The 21,643-nt window shown below is 42.9% G+C and overlaps 1 protein-coding gene across 1 annotated transcript in view; it reads right to left on the reverse strand.

Moving 5' to 3' along the window:
* The window catches only part of LOC109830924 (putative UDP-glucose glucosyltransferase), a 990-nt gene continuing 614 nt past the window's right edge, over positions 21,268–21,643 (reverse strand). The window contains 2 exon segments of the mRNA XM_020398278.1: positions 21,268–21,300; positions 21,302–21,643. The exon segment at positions 21,302–21,643 is cut by the window's right edge and continues 3 nt beyond it. Coding sequence (XP_020253867.1) covers positions 21,268–21,300; positions 21,302–21,643 — 375 coding nt within the window.

A 21,643-nucleotide genomic window follows, 5' to 3' on the forward strand; every position in this document is an offset into this window, starting at 1 on the left:
GTGCGTTTCACAAACTGAACGCAACTCTCAGGAGTGCGTTTCTAAATCCGAACGCAGATCGCAGGACTGCGTTTCACTAGCAAAACGCAGACTTTGGTCTTGCGTTAATCAAGCTAAACACGACCCTCGTGTTCCTTCTTTGGAACACGATGTGATTCGTCGTGTTCAAAATGATCAACATGGATTTAAAATTCATGTTTACCAAGAACCAGTCCCATCCTTTAACGGACAGGGGGTTCCATCTCTACCCTCACGCTCTGTGAGAGGTGCCAAGGAGACTAAAGCTCCAAAGGTTGCTCCTATGCCAAAGGAAACCCTCTCCTTTAGTCGCCGAGATTACTCGAGCAGCCCTACCTCTAAAGGAGTGGGCTCAGTTTATGCCAAACGCAGCCCTCAGTGGTGCGTTGTGCAATCAAAACGCAGCCTTCAAAACTGCGTTGATTTGGCAGAACGCAACTCTCAGGAGTGCGTTTCAGAACCAAAACGCAACTCTCAGGAGTGCGTTCAAGATCCAAAACGCAGACTTACAAACTGCGTTAACCAACAAAAACGCAACCGGCAAAGGTGCGTTTCATCAACAAAACGCAGACTTCGGTCTAGCGTTAGTAAAACAGAACACGACCCTCGTGTTTCTTCTTCAGAACACGATGAGATTTGTCGTGTTCAAAAAGATCAACGTGGACTCAAGATCCATGTTCACCAGGAGCCAGTCTCATCCTTTAATGGACAGGGGGTTCCATCTTTACCCTCACGCTCTGTGAGAGGTTCATCCCAAGTCTCTGACTTGCGGGAATTGCTGTCGATGTTCAACCGACCGACGAATGTCGTTTTGCTCAATAATCGACGACATCATCACAGGAAGAAGACTTTAGAGGTTGAATACCTTGGAGTCACTTCTAACATGGTTGGTAGAGGGAGATCATCAACCCTTAGTTCTGACGAGTCAGAGACAGATCATTCTCCAAGCGTCAGAGAAATCGCTAACGAGTTTGAAGGAGTCTACCAACGCACTCGGACGCGAACAGGAGCCATTCCCCCTGTCAACTATCGGAGTTTGGCCAGAGAAACTAATTCCGATGACGAACACTCAGCCATTGCGGAGTCCCAATCATCAAGCTCTTTCGTTGGGCATGAGAGCTTCGCCCACATGGCAGAACATTCTGAAGACCTTTCAAAGAGACTTGATGAACAGGAGGCCATGCTCAAATCTCAGCAGGAGGCTATCAATGAACTCATGGCCATGTTGACTCAAATCGTCGCAGACAAGGCCAAATCTCAGGAGACAGATTCGCCGCTTAGGCAAGAATCTTCCCGGAGAGGAAAAGCGTCTTCATCCCGACCTCACACAAGCAAAGGGAAGGGAAAAGTGGTTGATGATGCGGCTTCTGACCAAGAAGCCCACAGCCTGGAATCTTCCTCTGATGAAGGAAGAGAGACTGAGAACGAGCAGAATCTTCAGTCTGCCAAAATGGAAGAATTGGAAGCCCGCCTTAAAGCCATTGCTAACAGAAGCGAGCTCCAAGATGAGGGAGTTATCAGACCCTATCCTGCCGAATGGGATGCAGCCCCTTATCCTCCAAAGTTCGAGGTCCCGACGCTACAAACTTTTGACGGCACGGGATCACCGAACCAACATATTTATCATTTCAAGTCACAGACTGGAAATATAATATCGAACGATGCCATACTGGCTCGATTGTTCATTGGCACCCTCAAGGGAATTGCCTTTGAATGGTTCAGGAAACTGCCTGCGGGCTGTATCCAAAAGTGGGCGGATCTAGAGAGACTCTTCCTGTCAAGATTCTTTGAAGAGGATACAGAAGTCTCCATCCATACCCTTCTCGCTACTAAGCAGAAGAAGAGGGAATCAGTCAAAGCCTTCGTCAAAAGGTTTCGAAATATGGCTTTGCGTTGTCCGACAGGTATGACACAGTCTACCCTAGTACAAACCTGTCGACACAATTTGCAAACCGACCTCCTAGCTCGAATAGGAGTTGCAGAATGCCGTTCTTGGAGACAACTAATCTCTCAAGGCGAGCAGGCTCAAAAAATCATTGCCAGGATCAAAGCTGAAGAACAAAGTAGGCAGGATCAGCCCGAGCAATCAGACCAAGCCCAATCATCTCCAGAGCAATCGGACCAAGTCCAATCTCATCAGTCAGAAGGGGAAGATACTACGGCCACCGGAGTCAATCCTCTTCAGTAGGATGGCGGGTCCAACAACTATCATGTTAACAGTTACCTCTGATAGTCAAACTCATCAGATAATGGCCTACCTGGTGATGTGACTCTATTCAGACTTCATGGATAGGGCCCCACTAGGTGATGTGCCTTGTCTACCTCTTTTTTATTCCCCTGCTAAGTCTTCATCAAGACTGGGGGTTGGTTACTTGGAATCCACTGGATTAAGAGTAACGAATCTTTCACATCGTCAAGTTAACATTACACTTCTGACGATCATCATCCCCACAGAGTATGCATTCAGTTTGCATCACTCCAAATTCTTGTCACGTTAACAATACACCTCTGACAAAACCCACTTATCAATCCTCGTCAATAGGATGATAAGTCCCCAAAGTTGCTCCAATTGCAACACAAATCCTGTCACGTTAATACTACACCTCTGACAAAACCCACTTATCAATCCTCGTCAATAGGATGATAAGTCCCCAAAGTTGCTCCAATTGCAACACAAATCCTGTCACGTTAACACTACACCTCTGACAAAAATCAACTTATCGAATCTTTCCAATAGAGCGATAAGTTCTCAAAATTGCTTCCATAGCAATATCTTTCTTGTCACGTTAACACTACACCTCTGACAAAATCCGCTTATCGACTCTCTTCAATGGAGCGATAGGTCCACAAACTCGTCAAGTTAACACCACACCTCTGACGACCAAATCAACTTATCGACTCTCTCCAATTGAGCGATAAGTTCTCAAAATTGCTTCCAAAGCAATATCTTTCTTGTCACGTTAACACTACACCTCTGACAAAATCCGCTTATCGACTCTCTTCAATGGAGCGATAGGTCCACAAACTCGTCAAGTTAACACCACACCTCTGACGACCAAATCAACTTATCGACTCTCTTCAATAGAGCGATAGGTCCGTAAAATACTGTTATGTTAACATAACACCTCTAACAGTCAACCCCCCAATGAACTTGTTAATTCTTTCGGTGTTTCAAGCTACACAGGAAGAAATGACACCAAAAATCCATGCCTTCACGCATGGGGGACTTTATCTCGATCCCTAATTAGAGATAAGTCTGCATCTAACACATGCTGCCGGGTAGCCTATTCCCGCAATAATAGCAAAGCCTACGTATTCAATATCGTAGCAGGTCGTTATTAATAACGCCAAAATCCATGCCTTACACGCATGGGGAATTTTATCCTGAATCCTAAGTAGGGATAAGTCAATGTCTAACACACGTTGCCGGTTAGTCTTTTACCGTGAAAAGGACATCAAAATCCATGCCTCACACGCATGGGGGACTTTATCTTGATCCCTAAATAGAGATAAGTCTACGCCTAACACGCGTTGCCGGTTAGTCTTTTACCGTGAAAAGGACATCAAAATCCATGCCTCACACGCATGGGGGACTTTATCTCGATCCCTAATAAGAGATAAGTCTACGCCTAACACGCGTTGCCGGTTAGTCTTTTCCCGTCAAAATGACAAAGTCTATGTATTCAAAATCATAGCATCAAGACTAAGAGAGTTCATTCTCTTAGCACAACGTTACATGTGGAACGGACCTAGATAATTCACATGCTAGCCCGACTCAAACGGTAATCGGTAAAGGCTTATCAAATCCGTTGATGGCTGAGGGTTTGCCAAAAATCCTACGCACATTTGCAGGCCCATCAGCTTAATAGATGTGAGTCGAGACTTAAAACAGATGCGCCAAAGACAAGTCTCAAAGACTTAGTCAAAAATGCACGGAAGCCACTTCCATGTCTTAAGTCAAAATGTTGACCCGCGATGCAAAAAACCAAACGCCGAGGTCACACCTGTGTTCCAAATTCAACATGCAACGGTGAAACCCGCATCTCAAGTTCAAAATGCAGGGTCCACCCCCACATTCCAGAAGCAGGATTATGGCACATACCTTCACACAGGTCCTGCATGGAAAATCCGTTCAACCAAGCTGCTTTCGAAGCGAGTGCAGAGAACAACTCCTTTGTGACAAGGAATCAACAGCTCCAAGATCAGAGTTGAGATCCAAAGTATTCCGAAAATTCGTCCCAGTCAACCGCGAACTTTCGAAAACTTTGGAGGGGGTTCTGTAGGCTGTCTAAAAATCACAATAGATAGTTGATCCCCCATCAAACACCGATGATGGAAGTTACAATCTGACGACTTCCAGAAGGCTACAATTTGAGGACTTTCACGTAGAAGGTTACAATCTGACGACCTTCACAACAACTAATGAAAGCCCCAATTCAACAGCCTTCACAATCAACATCGGGAGTTACAATCTGACGACTCTCATATTTACAAGAAGCCAAGACGAAGATCACAAGAGGACGATCTGTGCAAAGTTCTAGCAAAAGAGACTACAAATTGACGGTCTCTTCATATTAGAATGCAGATATCTCTCAAACCGTGAGGAATTTGGCAAAACGGAGAAAGCGAACCGAAGCCTTTGGCTTGGTTCGGATGGCCCCGTCTCGTCGAGATAGCCGATTTTCATATGTAATTCGTCCAATTCCGACGTACGGTTTGAAAGTTATGACCTGTTCTTCGTAGCAAGTAATGTTCTGAAGTCCGTCTGCAAGACTGGACTTCGTCAGAACATTGGACTTAGCCTGAAGCCCGCCAAGCCCGCCTAAGGTTCGCCTCTGCATTACAGAGTCAAAGCGCACATGCTCAACTCTGCGTTTTCAACATCAAAACGCAGAGTTAATCTCTAAAACAGCACGAACTGTGCGTTTTCAGCCTTTAAACAGGCCCAACTCTGCGTTTTCAGCCTAAAACGCAGAGTTCATCTCTAAAACAGCACAAACTGTGCGTTTTCAGCCTAGAACAGGCTCAACTCTGCGTTTTCAACATCAAAACGCAGAGTTAATCTCCAAAACAGCACGAACTGTGCGTTTTCAGCCTTTAAACAGGCCCAACTCTGCGTTTTCAGCCTAAAACGCAGAGTTCATCTCTAAAACGCATGCGGCCTGTGCGTTTCGACTCCCAGCGAGCGCCCAACTCTGCGTCTCATCTTTAAGACGCAGAGTTAAGGTCCGAACGCAAGCGGCCCTTGCGTTTTCAACTCCCAACAAGCGCCCAACTCTGCGTCTCATCAATAAGACGCAGAGTTAAGGCCCAGAACGCTGTTTTCAGCGTTTTGACTCGTTCAAAGCACTAACAGAACGGTTTCAAAACCGTTTTCCCCACTATTTCGGGAGCTGTTTAAGAGGGGGTGGTTACACCCCACTCAGCCCATGGAGGAGCTAATTAAGGGGGCAGTTGCCACCCCTAAACCCCCTATAAATAGTGGGAAACTCAACTGAGTTCGGGCTCTCCTTTTTGGCTGGCTTTTGGCTCTGGGCTCTGGGATCCTTCTTTTTGGGCAGCAAGGGGGCGATCGACGTTCATCCTCAGCAACGATCGACCACAGGAGCATTCCCTTGGCTTATAACCGACTTTCGGTTCAAATCAACTCTTTTTCAAGAGTTCAAACTCGTTCAGAGTTATCAACTCGATCAGAGTTCAAAACTTGCTCTGCAAGTTCTTCTAAAACTCGTCAGAGTTATCAACTCGATCAGAGTTCAAAACTTGCTCTGCAAGTTCTTCTAAAACTCGTTCAGAGTTATCAACTCGTCAAGAGTTATCTTCAAACTTGCCACGCAAGTTCTCCACAGCGTCAAATCGTGAGGAGAAGACATCGTTCCAGTGAATCAAGACGTTCGGATCGTCAACGAGAAGCAAACTCGACGCGAGCATTCGAGGGAGGCATCTCATCGCCACCGTGAAGAACCCAGAATTAAACAAAGGGGAGAATCAAATTCATTCTCCTCTCTTTTGTAATCGGAATCCAAATTGTAATTGATTTTGAGAGGAATACAAGTCAAATTTTCTTTCATTGTCTTTTTACTACAAATTTCCAACAAACATCGACACCCGCAATTACATACACCATAAAGATGACATTTTATTCATCTTTTTTTTTTCGAATTAGTTTTTTTTCTCTTTTTTGGATAGAATTATGAAAAGGAAGCAAACGCCTACTTTCACACCCCCAAGCTTACACCACATTACTCACATAACCCATTGTATCATAAAATGTGCTCCACTAGCTTAGGCAATGGGTAAGGAATAAAATCGGATTTTGAAGGTTACATATGTGGGTTTAATCAACAAAAATTAGGCTCATAGGCTCAAGGGGGCTAATCAAGGGAACAATAGTGCATGGTAGGCTATTTGGCAAATGTGGACTATAAACAAAAATGTGCCTCAATCACCTTTTATGCATACAAAAGTTATATGTGGCCTTGAAGAGATTCAATGCAAGTTCTAGTATCCTACACCATTGGAGAATATCACACAAGCAAAGAAAATAATGATTGGATATGCAATGCATCCAATTTCAGGCTCAAAATCTCACGGGTTTTATTTGTCTACCAAATTTAATTCCCCTCTTGTCTCAATAGAGTAATGGTTATGATGCTAGCCACATAAACGCTAAAACCTATAAGACAAGAGAACATTCAAGTCTGGTTCTCCCATATTGTTAACTTGTAATCAAAAGCCTTTGAGAATCAGTTGAAAGATGGTATAAGAAGTTGTCAAGTCCCAATTAATGAGCATCTATCTAGTTCAATGATCGATAAAGGTTAAGCATTCATGTCATCATCAGGAAATCATTTCCCTATTTTGTTTTTTTCGAGTTTGAAGGAGTCTACTAACGCACTCGGACGCGAACAGGAGCCATTCCCCCTGTCAACTATCGGAGTTTGGCCAGAGAAACTAATTCCGATGACGAACACTCAGCCATTGCGGAGTCCCAATCATCAAGCTCTTTCGTTGGGCATGAGAGCTTCGTCCACATGGCAGAACATTCGGAAGACCTTTCAAAGAGACTTGATGAACAGGAAGCCATGCTCAAATCTCAGCAGGAGGCCATCAATGAACTCATGGCCATGTTGACTCAAATCGTCGCAGACAAGGCCAAATCTCAAGAGACAGATTCGCCGCTTAGGCAAGAATCTTCCCGGAGAGGAAAAGCGTCTTCATCCCGACCTCACACAAGCAAAGGGAAGGGAAAAGTGGTTGATGATGCGGCTTCTGACCAAGAAGCCCACAGCCTGGAATCTTCCTCTGATGAAGGAAGAGAGACTGAGAACGAGCAGAATCTTCAGTCTGCCAAAATGGAAGAATTGGAAGCCCGCCTTAAAGCCATTGCTAACAGAAGCGAGCTCCAAGATGAGGGAGTTATCAGACCCTATCCTGCCGAATGGGATGCAGCCCCTTATCCTCCAAAGTTCGAGGTCCCGACGCTACAAACTTTTGACGGCACGGGATCACCGAACCAACATATTTATCATTTCAAGTCACAGACTGGAAATATAATATCGAACGATGCCATACTGGCTCGATTGTTCATTGGCACCCTCAAGGGAATTGCCTTTGAATGGTTCAGGAAACTGCCTGCGGGCTGTATCCAAAAGTGGGCGGATCTAGAGAGACTCTTCCTGTCAAGATTCTTTGAAGAGGATACAGAAGTCTCCATCCATACCCTTCTTGCTACTAAGCAGAAGAAGAGGGAGTCCGTCAAAGCCTATGTCAAAAGGTTCCGATCCATGGCTCTCCGGTGTTCGTCAGGTATGACACAATCTACCTTAGTAGAGACCTGTCGACACAACTTGCAAACCGACCTCCTAGCCCGAATAGGAGTTGCAGAATGCCGTTCTTGGAGACAACTAATCTCTCAAGGCGAGCAGGCTCAAAAAATCATTGCCAGGATCAAAGCTGAAGAACAAAGTAGGCATGATCAGCCCGAGCAATCAGACCAAGCCCAATCATCTCCAGAGCAATCGGACCAAGTCCAATCTCCTCAGTCAGAAGGGGAAGATACTACGGCCACTGAAGCTAATCCTCTTCAGTAGGATGCCGGGCCTCCAACAACTATCACGTTAACAATTACCTCTGATAGTCAAACTCATCAGATAATGGCCTACCTGGTGATGTGATTCTATTCCGACTTCATGGATAGTGCCCCACTAGGTGATGTGCCTTGTCTACCTCTTTTTTATTCCCCTGCTAAGTCTTCATCAAGACTGGGGGTTGGTTACTTGGAATCCACTGGATTAAGAGTAACGAATCTTTCACATCGTCGAGTTAACATTACACTTCTGACGATCATCATCCCCACAGAGTATGCATTCAGTTTGCATCACTCCAAATTCTTGTCACGTTAACACTACACCTCTGACAAAACCCACTTATCAATCCTCGTCAATAGGATGATAAGTCCCCAAAGTTGCTCCAATTGCAACACAAATCCTGTCACGTTAACACTACACCTCTGACAAAATCCGCTTATCGACTCTCTTCAATGGAGCGATAGGTCCACAAACTCGTCAAGTTAACACCACACCTCTGACGACCAAATCAACTTATCGACTCTCTCCAATTGAGCGATAAGTTCTCAAAATTGCTTCCATAGCAATATCTTTCTTGTCACGTTAACACTACACCTCTGACAAAATCAACTTATCGACTCTTTCCAATAGAGCGATAAGTTCTCAAAATTGCTTCCATAGCAATATCTTTCTTGTCACGTTAACACTACACCTCTGACAAAATCCACTTATCGACTCTCTTCAATAGAGCGATAGGTCCACAAACTCGTCAAGTTAACACCACACCTCTGACGACCAAATCAACTTATCGACTCTCTCCAATTGAGCGATAAGTTCTCAAAATTGCTTCCATAGAGTTAACACTACACCTCTGACAAGAATCCACTTATCGACTCTCTCCAATAGAGCGATAAGTTCTCAAAATTGCTTCCATAGCAATATCTTTCTTGTCACGTTAACACTACACCTCTGACAAAAATCCACTTATCGACTCTCTCCAATAGAGCGATAAGTTCTCAAAATTGCTTCCATAGCAATATCTTTCTTGTCACGTTAACACTACACCTCTGACAAAATCCGCTTATCGACTCTCTTCAATGGAGCGATAGGTCCACAAACTCGTCAAGTTAACACCACACCTCTGACGACCAAATCAACTTATCGACTCTCTTCAATAGAGCGATAGGTCCATAAAATACTGTTATGTTAACATAACACCTCTAACAGTCACCCCCCCAATGAACTTGTTAATTCTTTCGGTGTTTCAAGCTACACAGGAAGGAATGACACCAAAAATCCATGCCTTCACGCATGGGGGACTTTATCTCGATCCCTAATTAGAGATAAGTCTGCATCTAACACATGCTGCCGGGTAGCCTATTCCCGTAATAATAGCAAAGCCTACGTATTCAATATCGTAGCAGGTCGTTATTAATAACGCCAAAATCCATGCCTTACACGCATGGGGAATTTTATCCTGAATCCTAAGTAAGGATAAGTCAATGTCTAACACATGTTGCCGGGTAGCCTATTCCCGTAATAATAGCAAAGCCTACGTATTCAATATCGTAGTAGGTCGTTATTAATAACGCCAAAATCCATGCCTTACACGCATGGGGAATTTTATCCTGAATCCTAAGTAAGGATAAGTCAATGTCTAACACATGTTGCCGGGTAGCCTATTCCCGTAATAATAGCAAAGCCTACGTATTCAATATCGTAGTAGGTCGTTATTAATAACGCCAAAATCCATGCCTTACACGCATGGGGAATTTTATCCTGAATCCTAAGTAGGGATAAGCCAATGTCTAACACACGTTGCCGGTTAGTCTTTTACCGTGAAAATGACATCAAAATCCATGCCTCACACGCATGGGGGACTTTATCTCGATCCCTAAATAGAGATAAGTCTACGCCTAACACCTGTGCCGGTTAGTCTTTTTCCGTCAAAATGACAAAGTCTATGTATTCAAAATCATAACATCAAGACTAAGAGAGTTCATTCTCTTAGCACAACGTTACATGTGGAACGGACCTAGATAATTCACATGCTAGCCCGACTCAAACGGTAGTCGGTAAAGGCTTATCAAATCCGTTGATGGCTGAGGGTTTGCCAAAAATCCTATGCACGTTTGCAGGTCCATCAGCTTAATGGATGTGAGCCGAGACTTAAGACAGATGCGCCAAAGACAAGTCTCAAAGACTTAGTCAAAAATGCACGGAAGCCACTTCCATATCTTAAGTCAAAACGTTGAGGTCAGACCCGCGATGCAAAAACCGAACGCCGAGGTCACACCCGTGTTCCAAATTCAAAATGCAGGGTCCACCCCCACAGTCCAGAAGCAGGATTATGGCGCATATCTTCACACAAGTCATGCATGGAAAATCCCTTCAACCAAGCGGCCTTCGAAGCGAGTGCAGATCACAACTCCTTTGTGACAAGGAATCAACAGCTCCAAGATCAGAGTTGAGATCCAAAGTATTCCGAAAATTCGTCCCAGTCAACCGCGAACTTTCGAAAACTTTGGAGGGGGTTCTGTAGGCTGTCTAAAAATCACAATAGATAGTTAATCCCTCATCAAACACCGATGATGGAAGTTATAATCTGACGACTTCCAGAAGGCTACAATTTGAAGACTTTCACGTAGATCGCTGAAGGTTACAATCTGACGACCTTCATGACAACCGATGAGAGCTCTAGTTTAACAGCCTTCACCATCAACATCGAGAGTTACAATCTGACGACTCTTGCATATCAAAGAGCTAAAGTAAAGATTACAAAATGACGATCTTTGCAACGCTTCGGCCCAACTCTGCGTTTTCAGCCTAAAACGCAGAGTTCATCTCTAAAACAGCACGAACTGTGTGTTTTCAGCCGTTAACAGGCTCAACTCTGCGTTTTCAACATCTAAACGCAGAGTTAATCTCTAAAATAGCACAACTGTGCGTTTTCAGCCTAAAACAGGCTTAACTCTGCGTTTTCCAGCAGACATCTAACTCTGTGATGCAGAGTTAAAGCACAAACGCACACATAACGTGCGTTCTTCAACAAACTCAACCATGCGTCCCAAACTCATGATGCAGAGTTGAATTTCAACGCACAAGCTACCTGTGCGTCTCCAATTCCAGAACGCATGCGGCCTGTGCGTTTCAAACCTTTGACAAAGGTTTAACTCTGCGTCTCAGGCCTTAGACGCAGAGTTAAGGCCCAGAACGCCGTTTTTAGCGTTTGACTCGTTCAAGCACGCAATGAACAGTTCCAGGAACTGTTTTTCCCCCACGATTTGAGGGATTTTCGCCCCACTTAAGAGCGGATTAAGGGGGTAGTTACCACCCTTAATCCCCTATAAATAGTGGGAAACTCAACTGAGTTCGGGCTGGCTCGGAGATCCTTTTCTTTGGGGAGGAATAAAGGAGAGATCTTCGAAAACTTTGGCTGGGATTTTGGCTTGGGAGAGAAGGCTTTTGGCTCTGGGCTCTGGGATCCTCTTTTTTTTTTGGAGGGGGGGGAGCTGACTTTTTGGGGATCCTTGATCGAGCATCTTGCCGTGTTCTGCAGCAACAAGGAGTTTTGGAGACCAGCAACAGGAGCTTCTTCCTTGGCTTATTAACCGAACTTTCGGTTCAAATCAACTCTTTTTCAAGAGTTCAAACTCGTTCAGAGTTATCAACTCGATCAGAGTTCAAAACTTGCTCTGCAAGTTCTTCTAAAACTCGTTCAGAGTTATCAACTCGATCAGAGTTCAAAACTTACTCTACGAGTTCTTCTAAAACTCGTTCAGAGTTATCAACTCGTTAAGAGTTATTTTCAAACTTGCCACGCAAGTTCTCCACAGCGTCAAATCGTGAGGAGATGACATCGTTCCAGTGAATCAAGACGTTCGGATCGTCAACGAGAAGCAAACTCGACGCGAGCATTCGAGGGAGGCATCTCATCGCCACCGTGAAGAACCCAGAATTAAACAAAGGGGAGAATCGAATTCATTCTCCTCTCTTTTGTAACCGGAATCCAAATTGTAATTAATTTTGAGAGGAATACAAGTCAAATTTTTCTTTCATTATTTCTTTTACTGCAAATTTCCATCAAACACTCTTCATCTCAAGCTGTATGCGGGAACCTATAAGCATTTTTAGACTCCTACAGAAAGAACCCCTCAAGTTTAGGAGTCCAAAATTATTAGCCTCATGCATGATTATGATTGTTTAAAATGCTTTCAAATAAATCTATTGATGCTATGTTTTCTCGGTTTACTAACATCATAAATGAATTGCATGGCCTTGATAAGGTGTTGACGAACCAAGAGATGAACTACAAAATTCTTTGTTCTTTGACGCCGGTTTGGGAGCCTAAAGCTACGGCCATCAAGAAAGCTCATGATCTTATAACACTTTTTCTTGATGGTCTCATTGGTAAGATCAAGATCTATGAGAAGAAGATCAAGGAGAAGGAGGAAGTGTCCCCAAAGGCAACCGAGGAGCCATCTCAAAAATTGAAGACAATTGCGCTCAAAGGAGCAATTGATGATTCATCCTCCTCGGATAGTGAAGTTGATGTCTCTAGAGAAGAGGCTGTCCGAGAGATCTGGTCCAATGTAGAGGCCTTCCTTTGGTGGTTCGACAACGATTGAAGCTTTAGTCTCCTTAGAGACTTTGAGGATCTTGCGCTTAGCCTTGGGGCTAAGGGATCCGAAGGAGAGTATGTCCTCGTACATGGCTTGATAAAACTCCACAACAAGAGTTTTGACCGTGGTTCAAGCGAGGTTGACATCGGATTGTGCAACAACTTCTTCGTCAGTGAAACTATTCCCCAGCAGAGTCGTCATCTTTTGTTTGGTGGGAAAATCAAAAGAAGAAAATAGAGAATTGAATTTGTATTATTCTCTCTAACTGATTTAGAAAAAGAATGAGTTAAAATTCTCTCAATGCACTCTCTCCCTAACAATTTAGAAAAAAAATTACAATCTTCTCGATCGGTTTCCCGATTTACAAAAGAGAGAATGGTCGAATGAGATCCTTCACTTTGTTTAATCTGAGTTCTTCTTAGTGTCGATGAGATGCTTTCCTCGAAACTCGTGTTGAGTTTGCTTCTCGTTAACGATCTGACGTTTCACCTCGTGAAACATGGTTGAATCTTTTTGGATTTGATGTCATGGAGAACTTGTGTGGCAAGTTTGAAAATCTTAACGAGTTTGAAAACTCAGAACGAGTTTTAAAAGAACTTTTTGAAAGAGTTGATTGATTTAACCGAAATCGGTTTGTAAGCCAAGATTGATGAAAGCTCCAAGAACAACTCCGAGGGTCTGAAGATTTCCGAGATCCTTCTTCTTCCGAGAAGCCTTGTGCCAATCTTAATTCTCTAGAAATTCCCCTCCAAAGAACCAGGCCGAATTAAGCTAAAATTTTAGCTATTTATAGGAGATTAAGGGGTGTAACCGCCTTCTAAATCCGCTCCTACATGGAGCGGAAATCCCTCAAATTGAGGGGAGAAAATAGTTTCTGGAACCGTTTAACTCGTGTTTGAACGAGTCAAACGCAGGTCCTGCATTGCTAGGCACGAATTCTGCGTTCGAACGTAGCGTCTGAAAGCTGCGTTTGCAGCATTTAGAAGTTGAATTTACAGTGTCTGGAAGTTGCATTTGTAGCATCTAGAAGCTATGTCTGCGGTGTCTGGAAGCCGCGTCTGCGGCGTCTAGAAGCTGCGTTTGTAGCATTTGGAAGCTGCGTTAGCAGCGTCTGGAAGCTGCGTCTACGGCGTCTGGAAGCTGCGTCTGCGGCGTCTAGAAGCTGCATTGGTAGCATTTGAAAGCTGCGTTTACAGCGTTTGGAAGTTGCGTTGGTAGCGTTTGGAAGCTGCGTTGGCAGGTAAATTTAAGCAGTGTTTGCGTAGCTTACGGCTGGGTTTGAATTACGTTTGCGGCTGGGTTTGAGTTACGTTTGCAGCTAGATTATGCAGTGGTTGCATCGTTTTGATTCTGGAACACAGAGGCGAGCCTCAAGCGAGCTTGGCAAGCTTCAGGCGAAGTCTAATATTTAGGCGAAGTCTAGTCTTGTATACGAACTTTAGAACATAACTTGCTGCGAAGAATAGGTTATAACTTTCAAACCGTAAGTCGGAATTGGACGAATTATATATGAAAATCGACTATCTTGACGAGACGGAGTTGACCAAACTGACTCGAAGGGTTCAGATTGCTCCCATCCGTTTTGCCAAATTTCTTACGGTTTGAGAGATATCTGTGTTTTAATTTAAAGAGACCGTTAATTTGTAGTCTCTTTTGCTAGATCATTACAAAGATCGTTATCCTGTAATATTTATCTTGGCTCCTTGAAAATATGAGAGTCATCATATTGTAACTCCCGATGTTGATTGTGAAGGCTGTTGAATTAGAGCTTTTATCAGTTGTTGTGAAGATCGTCAGATTGTAACCTTCATCAATCTACGTAAAAGTTTTTAAATTGTAGCCTTCTAGAAACCATCAAATTATAACTTTCATCGTTAGTGTTTGTTGTGAATCAGCAATCTGTAGTAATTTTTAGATAGCCTACAGCTAGATCCAGCTAAGGTAAAGGCAGTACTTTATTAGGAGTCGCTAAAGACCGTTATAGAGATTCGTAGCTTCTTTGGTCTGGTCAGTTATTATAGGAAGTTCATTCAGGACTTCTTGAAGGTTGCCACACCACTGACACACCTTACAAAGAAGGGTGTATAGTTTGGTTGGGGACCGGAGTGTCAGAAGGCATTTGAGACATTAAAGACTAAGTTGACTACAATATCGGTGTTGATCATCCCGAGCAGTGATAAGACTTTTATGATCTGTACGAATGTATCATTATCGGGTCTAGGAGGCATTTTGATAAAGACCCAGAGAGTAGTAGCTTGCATTTCGAGGCAGTTGATGACTCATGAGCAAAACTACCCCACACATGATTTAGAGTTAGCAGCAGTGATTTTCACACTGAAGACGTAGAGGTATTACCTCTATGGAGTATAGTTTGAACTGTTCACAGATCACTAGAGTTTGAAGTATCTCTTCTCCCAGAAGGAACTCAACCAAAGGTAGCGGCGATGAGTCGAGTTCATTAAAAATTACGAGTTCACGCTTTAGTATCATCCGGAGAATGTGAACGTTGTAGCAGACTTGTTGTGTAGGAAGCGTCGTCGCGAGCTTGCAGCTTTGAGGTGCTCGTTGTACCGATATCTTCACACCCTTAACTAGTTTGATTTTAGGTCAGAGAATGATGGGAGCAGCGTATTTTTGGAGCTTTGGCCGTACAGACTTCATGGGCTGATAGAGTGGTTAGTGCTCAGTTAGAGGACTCTTGGGTTCAAACCCGGAATGAGAGATTTTTAAAGAGCCCAAGGCTGATTAGACTATTAGAGCAGATGGAGGCCTTCGAATGAAGGACCGGTTAGTCATGCCGAATAATTCGCAGTTGAAGAAAGATTTATTTGATAAGGCACATCGCACCGGGTACATAGTGCATCCAGGCAAAACCATAATGTACAATGAGTTGAAGAAATTTTTTGGTGGAGTGACATGCGTAGGTAGATTGTAGAGTATGTAGATAAGTGCTTTACCTGCCAGCAAGTAAAGGCAAAACATTAGAGACCCACGGGAACCCTACAGCCTTTACCCATTCCTGAGTGAAAGTGGACAGATATTTCCATAGATTTTATTATGGGCTTGCCAAGGTTGAGCAAGGGGAATGATTCCATTTGGGTGATAGTTGATCGCTTGACGAAGTCGGCGCATTTCTTACCGATGAAGACGATATACACAACTGAGACTTATGTAAGGATTTTCATCCAGGAGATTGTACGATTGCATGGAGTTCTGAAGACGATCGTGTCAGATCGAGGTTCAGTTTTTACTTCACACTTCTAGAAGAGCTTCTAGAATTCATTCGGCAGTAAGCTATCATATAGCAGTGTCTTCCACCCGCAAACAGATAAGCAAACGGAGAGAGTGAACCAAGTATTAGAGGATTTGTTGCGGGTATGCGTCATCGATTTCCAGGGTAGTGTTTTCATTGAAAATTGGTTTATTCATGGAACTCATTACAACTTCAATCATTTACAACAAGTTCAAAATAGTTAGTCTTTTATAAGACTTTTCTTACACGAATAAAAAAATGAATATACAACTCTCTAGAAACACACGCATATGACGTTTATCACCCGCTGCTTGCGTAAGATCTTTGTCTGTGCTGGTGTTTATCCGTGGACCATCACGGATCGGATATGATTGATCGAAATAAAAGATCAAAGCTCTTGCTTCACAAAGAAAATAATCACAAAACTAAATAATCTCAACAAAATCTTTTACATGGACAAAGACTACTAATCCCCCTCTCTCTCACAGTACCCTTAAGCATGGTTACACCCTCTGTTAAATCCTAATTACAAGAATATTGTCTCTCTCCCTCTCTCTACCTCTAAACCCTAATAGGAGGTCTTATTTAAAGATACTCCTGACTTGTCCACCAAGTTAACTTGGCATCTAAGAAAACTACTAGGATTGCGCCTAGCCTTCAAACCCGCATCCGACTTGGAGTTTGAGTCAGTACCCACCATATCCTCCCTCGACGAAAAATCTCCAAGCGTATCAACAACTTTAGAAAAACTCACTCTCTTCTTCTTGTTATTCACCTCTCCCAAGTAGATAAGAGTCTGAGGTCATCTACACCATTAACAGATTGCCTATCTAAATAGCAAATATGATTGCTATTCTTCCTCCCTCACAAAATCAAATCAGCATCTCTATACACTTTGCACCACTTTCCTTCACCAACAAACTTGTATCCACGTGATGTCATCTCACCCAACGAAATTAAGTTAGCACCACATGACATCACATATCTCATATGACGAAGAATTCCGACCTTCCTAGTGTGAAGCTTGAGGCGAACACTCCCAATGCCTTCAACGTTCATCTTCTCGTTGTTTCCAACGGTCACGTCGACAAATTCTTCATCTGTCTTCAATGTTTTAAAATAATTTTTATTGTTGCAAATGTGCATAGAGGCTGTAGAATCTAACATTAAAGTATTACTCGCATCAGTACCTGTACTCTGTATCAACAACATCATATCTTCATCACACATAACTACCGAGGAGTCTACCTTCTTCCCATTTTCTTGAAGCTTCATTTATCTAATATTTTTCAAATCATCTCGCATCTGGAAAGATCTGAACTAAATGTGACCCTTCTCTCAGCAATAATAGCACTCCCTTTCATTGTCATATCGGGCCCGAGATTTGACCTTCCTCGATAACTGTCGCATATCCCCTTACTCCTCTCTCCATTAGAACCTTTAAAAGCAAGTGTATTCTCACCACCAATAGATGCACTCTCCTTCCCCCACCATTCTTTTATTCTCACATAGGAGTGCTGTCATATCGTCAAACTTCAAAGTCTGCTTCCCTACAATTATCGTCTGAACTAACAGCTTGTACGACTTCGGCAAGGAAGACATTTGACCTTCCTCGATAACTGTCGCATATCCCCTTACTCCTCTCTCCATTAGAACCTTTAAAAGCAAGTGTATTCTCACCACCAATAGATGCACTCTCCTTCCCCCACCATTCTTTTATTCTCACATAGGAGTGCTGTCATATCGTCAAACTTCAAAGTCTGCTTCCCTACAATTATCGTCTGAACTAACAGCTTGTACGACTTCGGCAAGGAAGACAATAGGAGTAGCATCCGATCTTCTTCTTTAATCTCCTCATCAATATTCATAAGTTGGCAAACTAGCCGATTAAAGGTATTGATGTGATCTTGAATTGCGATACTTTCTTCTATCTTCAATGAATAAAGCTCCATCCTCAAACACAATCAGTTGGTCAACAAGTTCGACGCATAGATTCCCTCAAACCTTTCCCATAGCCCCCTTGGTGTGGTCTCTTGCATAACATTGTACTTGATCTAAGGGACGAGTACCAAACAAATTGTGCTAACCATCTTTTTTTGCATGAAACTCCATTTAGCATCATTCAATCCTTCAGGTTTGTTCTTGTGATACCTCCACACTTTAGTCCCCCACACTTTAGTCCCACATGGACTAGTGTGAAGAAATTTTATGGTTTAAATAGAGAAAAACTAAGACTCAAGGGTAACTAAGTGTTAGCATTTTGGTAAATAGATGTTAGCCAACATTGAGTTTCTCTCTGTGGGTCCCATGGCTTGCACACCCTAACAGGACATGTAGGTCCAGGGCGTGACAAAATGGTATCAGAGCAGGTTGCCAGCCGAAAGTGTGGAACTAAGTGCTATGCAGAGCTAAGTGCTACACCGCGTACTGGAAGTGTGGATGCGGTGGGAGTCACCTCTAGAATCCGTAGGAGTCACCTCTAGAATTCACATTGCCTAGAAGTGACACTGGGAAGTGCCAATTGTCATGTCGTGATGATGAGAACGTCACCTTTGTAAGGTTGGGTGATTATGATACCCCCACACTTTAGTCCCACCTGGACTAGTGTGAAGAAAATTTTATGATTTAAATAGAGAAAAACCAAGATTCAAGGGTAACTAAGTGTTAGCATTTTGGCAAGTAGATGTTAGCCAACATTGAGTTGCTCTATGTGGGTCCTACTGTTTGCACACGCCAACAAGGCCCGTGGGCCCAGGCATGACACTTCTCCTCCAAAGCTTAATCAACACCATGCTACATAAGAATATCTTAAACTGTACACTGTCATACTGTAAAATTTGTCTTGCCGTTGAATAGCGGAATATCGAACTTCGGATTCAAAGAAGTCATCATCCTCTAACCACAATAAAAATTAAAATCAATCTCTATAGAGATTGAATTTGATGAAACCGACATAAAAACGAACTTAGCACGTTGAAAAATCCTAGAAAGATCATCAAAATCCGCCTCCAAACCCTCGATCGGTTGACATATCAATTTGGACCGTGGATCTAGATTTAAAAACCAATTAAATCCAAATCCACTCCTCAAATTCACGTGTGACCAACTGCATCTCACCAAACTGCAAACACGCAAGGTCCCCAACACCGAATCCCGTGGGAACTCCTTCAGGTGCTTGTTGCTATTCACACGTAGCCCCACCTGAACTTCTTCTGAGCGCTCCGCATGTTTTTTTTCCCGTGACTATCACCTGTCTCATTCGGTTTTCTCATGAACAGAGTGTTGTGCGTGGCGGAAGCCAAACAACCGATGTGCTTCGAGAAACCAAACCAAACAAATGCCGAGAGAAGGCCAAACAATGCAAAATAACGGCACAAACTCAAACAACCAATTTTAACGTGATTCGGCAAGTTTCTTACATCCACGGGGTAAGAAGGAGATAGGGTTTTCACTAATAGAGAAGAAGAGTACAAACTGAGATTACAAATCACTCAAACTCACTAATTAATCTCACCAACAAATCTCTAATTCTCTCTAAATAAAACCCTAACTAATAGCTCAGAAAATATTTCTTTTCTATGCTCCAAATATCCCCAATTCGCTGCTCAATTCTCTCTTCCAATTGTTCCATATATATAGAAATCCTAAAACCAAAAACATACTAGGAATTCTAAAATAAAAAATAAAACAGATTAGGAATCCTAATAACCTGTTACCAAAACAGATTTGAAATCTTGTTACCAAAACAGATTAATAATTCTAATAACCTGTTACCAAAATAAATTAGAAAACATATTAGAAACATGCTATCCAACATAGAGAACCCAAAACTAGAGCACGTCGTCACTGTGATCTCACCGCCACGCCTAACTTCATGAGAAAGCCAAACTGCGAATATCGCTGTCTGCAGCCACTCACACCACCACGAACTGGCGAACCCTGCTCTGATACCACTTGTTGGGAATTTTAGATCTCACTAAAATCTCGAAAAAAGCACCAAACACAACAACTAGAATCACATGAGGTTTAACGTGGAAAACCCTCAACAGAAAAAACCACGGGATCGAAAATAACCCACTATCATCTCTGAATTATAATTTTTGCACGAACAAAGACTGACAAATCCTCTCTCTCACAATACCATTGAACCTGATTACACCCTCTGTTAAACCCTGATTGTAATAATATTGTCTCTCTCCCTCTCTCTGCCTCTAAATCCTAGAATAGGAGGTCTTGTTTAAAGCCTGACTTGTTCACCAAGTTAACTTGGCATCTAAGAAAACTACTAGGATTGGATCTAGCCTTCAAACCCACATCCGACTTGGAGTTTGAGTCGGTACCCAACACAAACCCAACTAGTAGATTATCATTGCCTAATTACTAAACTGTCAACAAAAAAAATCAAGTAAACTGTTACTAAAAAACTACAAAAGACAATTGATTATTTCACAATTCGACCACCCGCTTAACTATGAAATTTACCTCGTACCAATGTTCATCCCCTCACTCTCCGCATAATTTGACTTTTAAGAGACAGGCAAACAAACAAACAAACAAACAAAATTAAAGTCATAAAAAAGCAACTCAGATTTAAATTCAATTTCAATACCCCCCTTAAATTGGGATCAGATATCATGAGTAAAATTGTTTTTAATAGCAATCTTTTTCTTTCTATGGTCAAAAGATCACTTTATCTAAATAAATTCAAGGCATATTAATAGCCAAAATAATCAAGACATTCACTTCCAATTCCTTTTTTTTTCATTCTCAATTAGAACCTTTTGCAAGAAATCTTTAATGTCTTCGATCCACACTTAGAAGCTCCTGAGATCAGTAGCCTTCAGTGCGCCAATGTGCGTGTAACATTATTTTTTTAATTTGTTAATTATAACAATCTTATTATCACTTCACAGTAGTCCTGATACATAGTATAAGCAATCTTTAACATGATACACCGATTAAAGCACACATTTAAAGTGGATCATATATAGAAAATTCTAACTATCCAGTACTCATCCCAACTTCGAAGTCTTAATGCTGTGAGCATAATTATTCGACAACCTCATCTACTATCGAGCATGCAAATAAGATGGACTAATAAGTTATCTAGCTATTCATTCTCGTCACAATCTCATTCACAAACGCCTGCACATTCCGGTCAGACGAGCCCACCGCTGCCGCCATGCCGCCGCCGGCTCTCTATCTCTGTGTCCACTCCGCCGCCCTTCCCTTCGATTCTCTCGACCCATCACCTCCTTGACACACCTCACCACCCCTCTCTCCGCTTGCCGGCGCCTTCAATAATTCACTTCCCAACCCCATAAACATCCACCAAAAAACTTCGCCCCCGGCACCTGATCCCCCCACTGTGGATACGCCACCACCGGCACCCCTGCTGTCAGTGCCTCCAGAGTTGAATTCCATCCACAATGCGTCAGGAAACACCCGACTGATGGGTGTGCAAGAACTCGCTCCTGCCGGCTCCACGACACCACCATCCCGTTCTCTTTTGCACTATCCGTGAAGTTCTCCGGCAAGAAATCTCGGAATTTGTCTCTTACCACCCATAAAAATGGCTGACCGCAGTTTAGAAGTCCGTTCGCCATTTCAACAACTTCTTCTTCGGTCAAAACAACTACACTGCCTACAGAGACATAGACGACTGAGTTCGGCCTCTGTAG

The sequence above is a fragment of the Asparagus officinalis genome, chromosome 2 (genome assembly GCF_001876935.1).
Source record: "Asparagus officinalis chromosome 2, Aspof.V1, whole genome shotgun sequence".
NCBI classification, from domain to species: Eukaryota; Viridiplantae; Streptophyta; class Magnoliopsida; order Asparagales; family Asparagaceae; genus Asparagus; species Asparagus officinalis.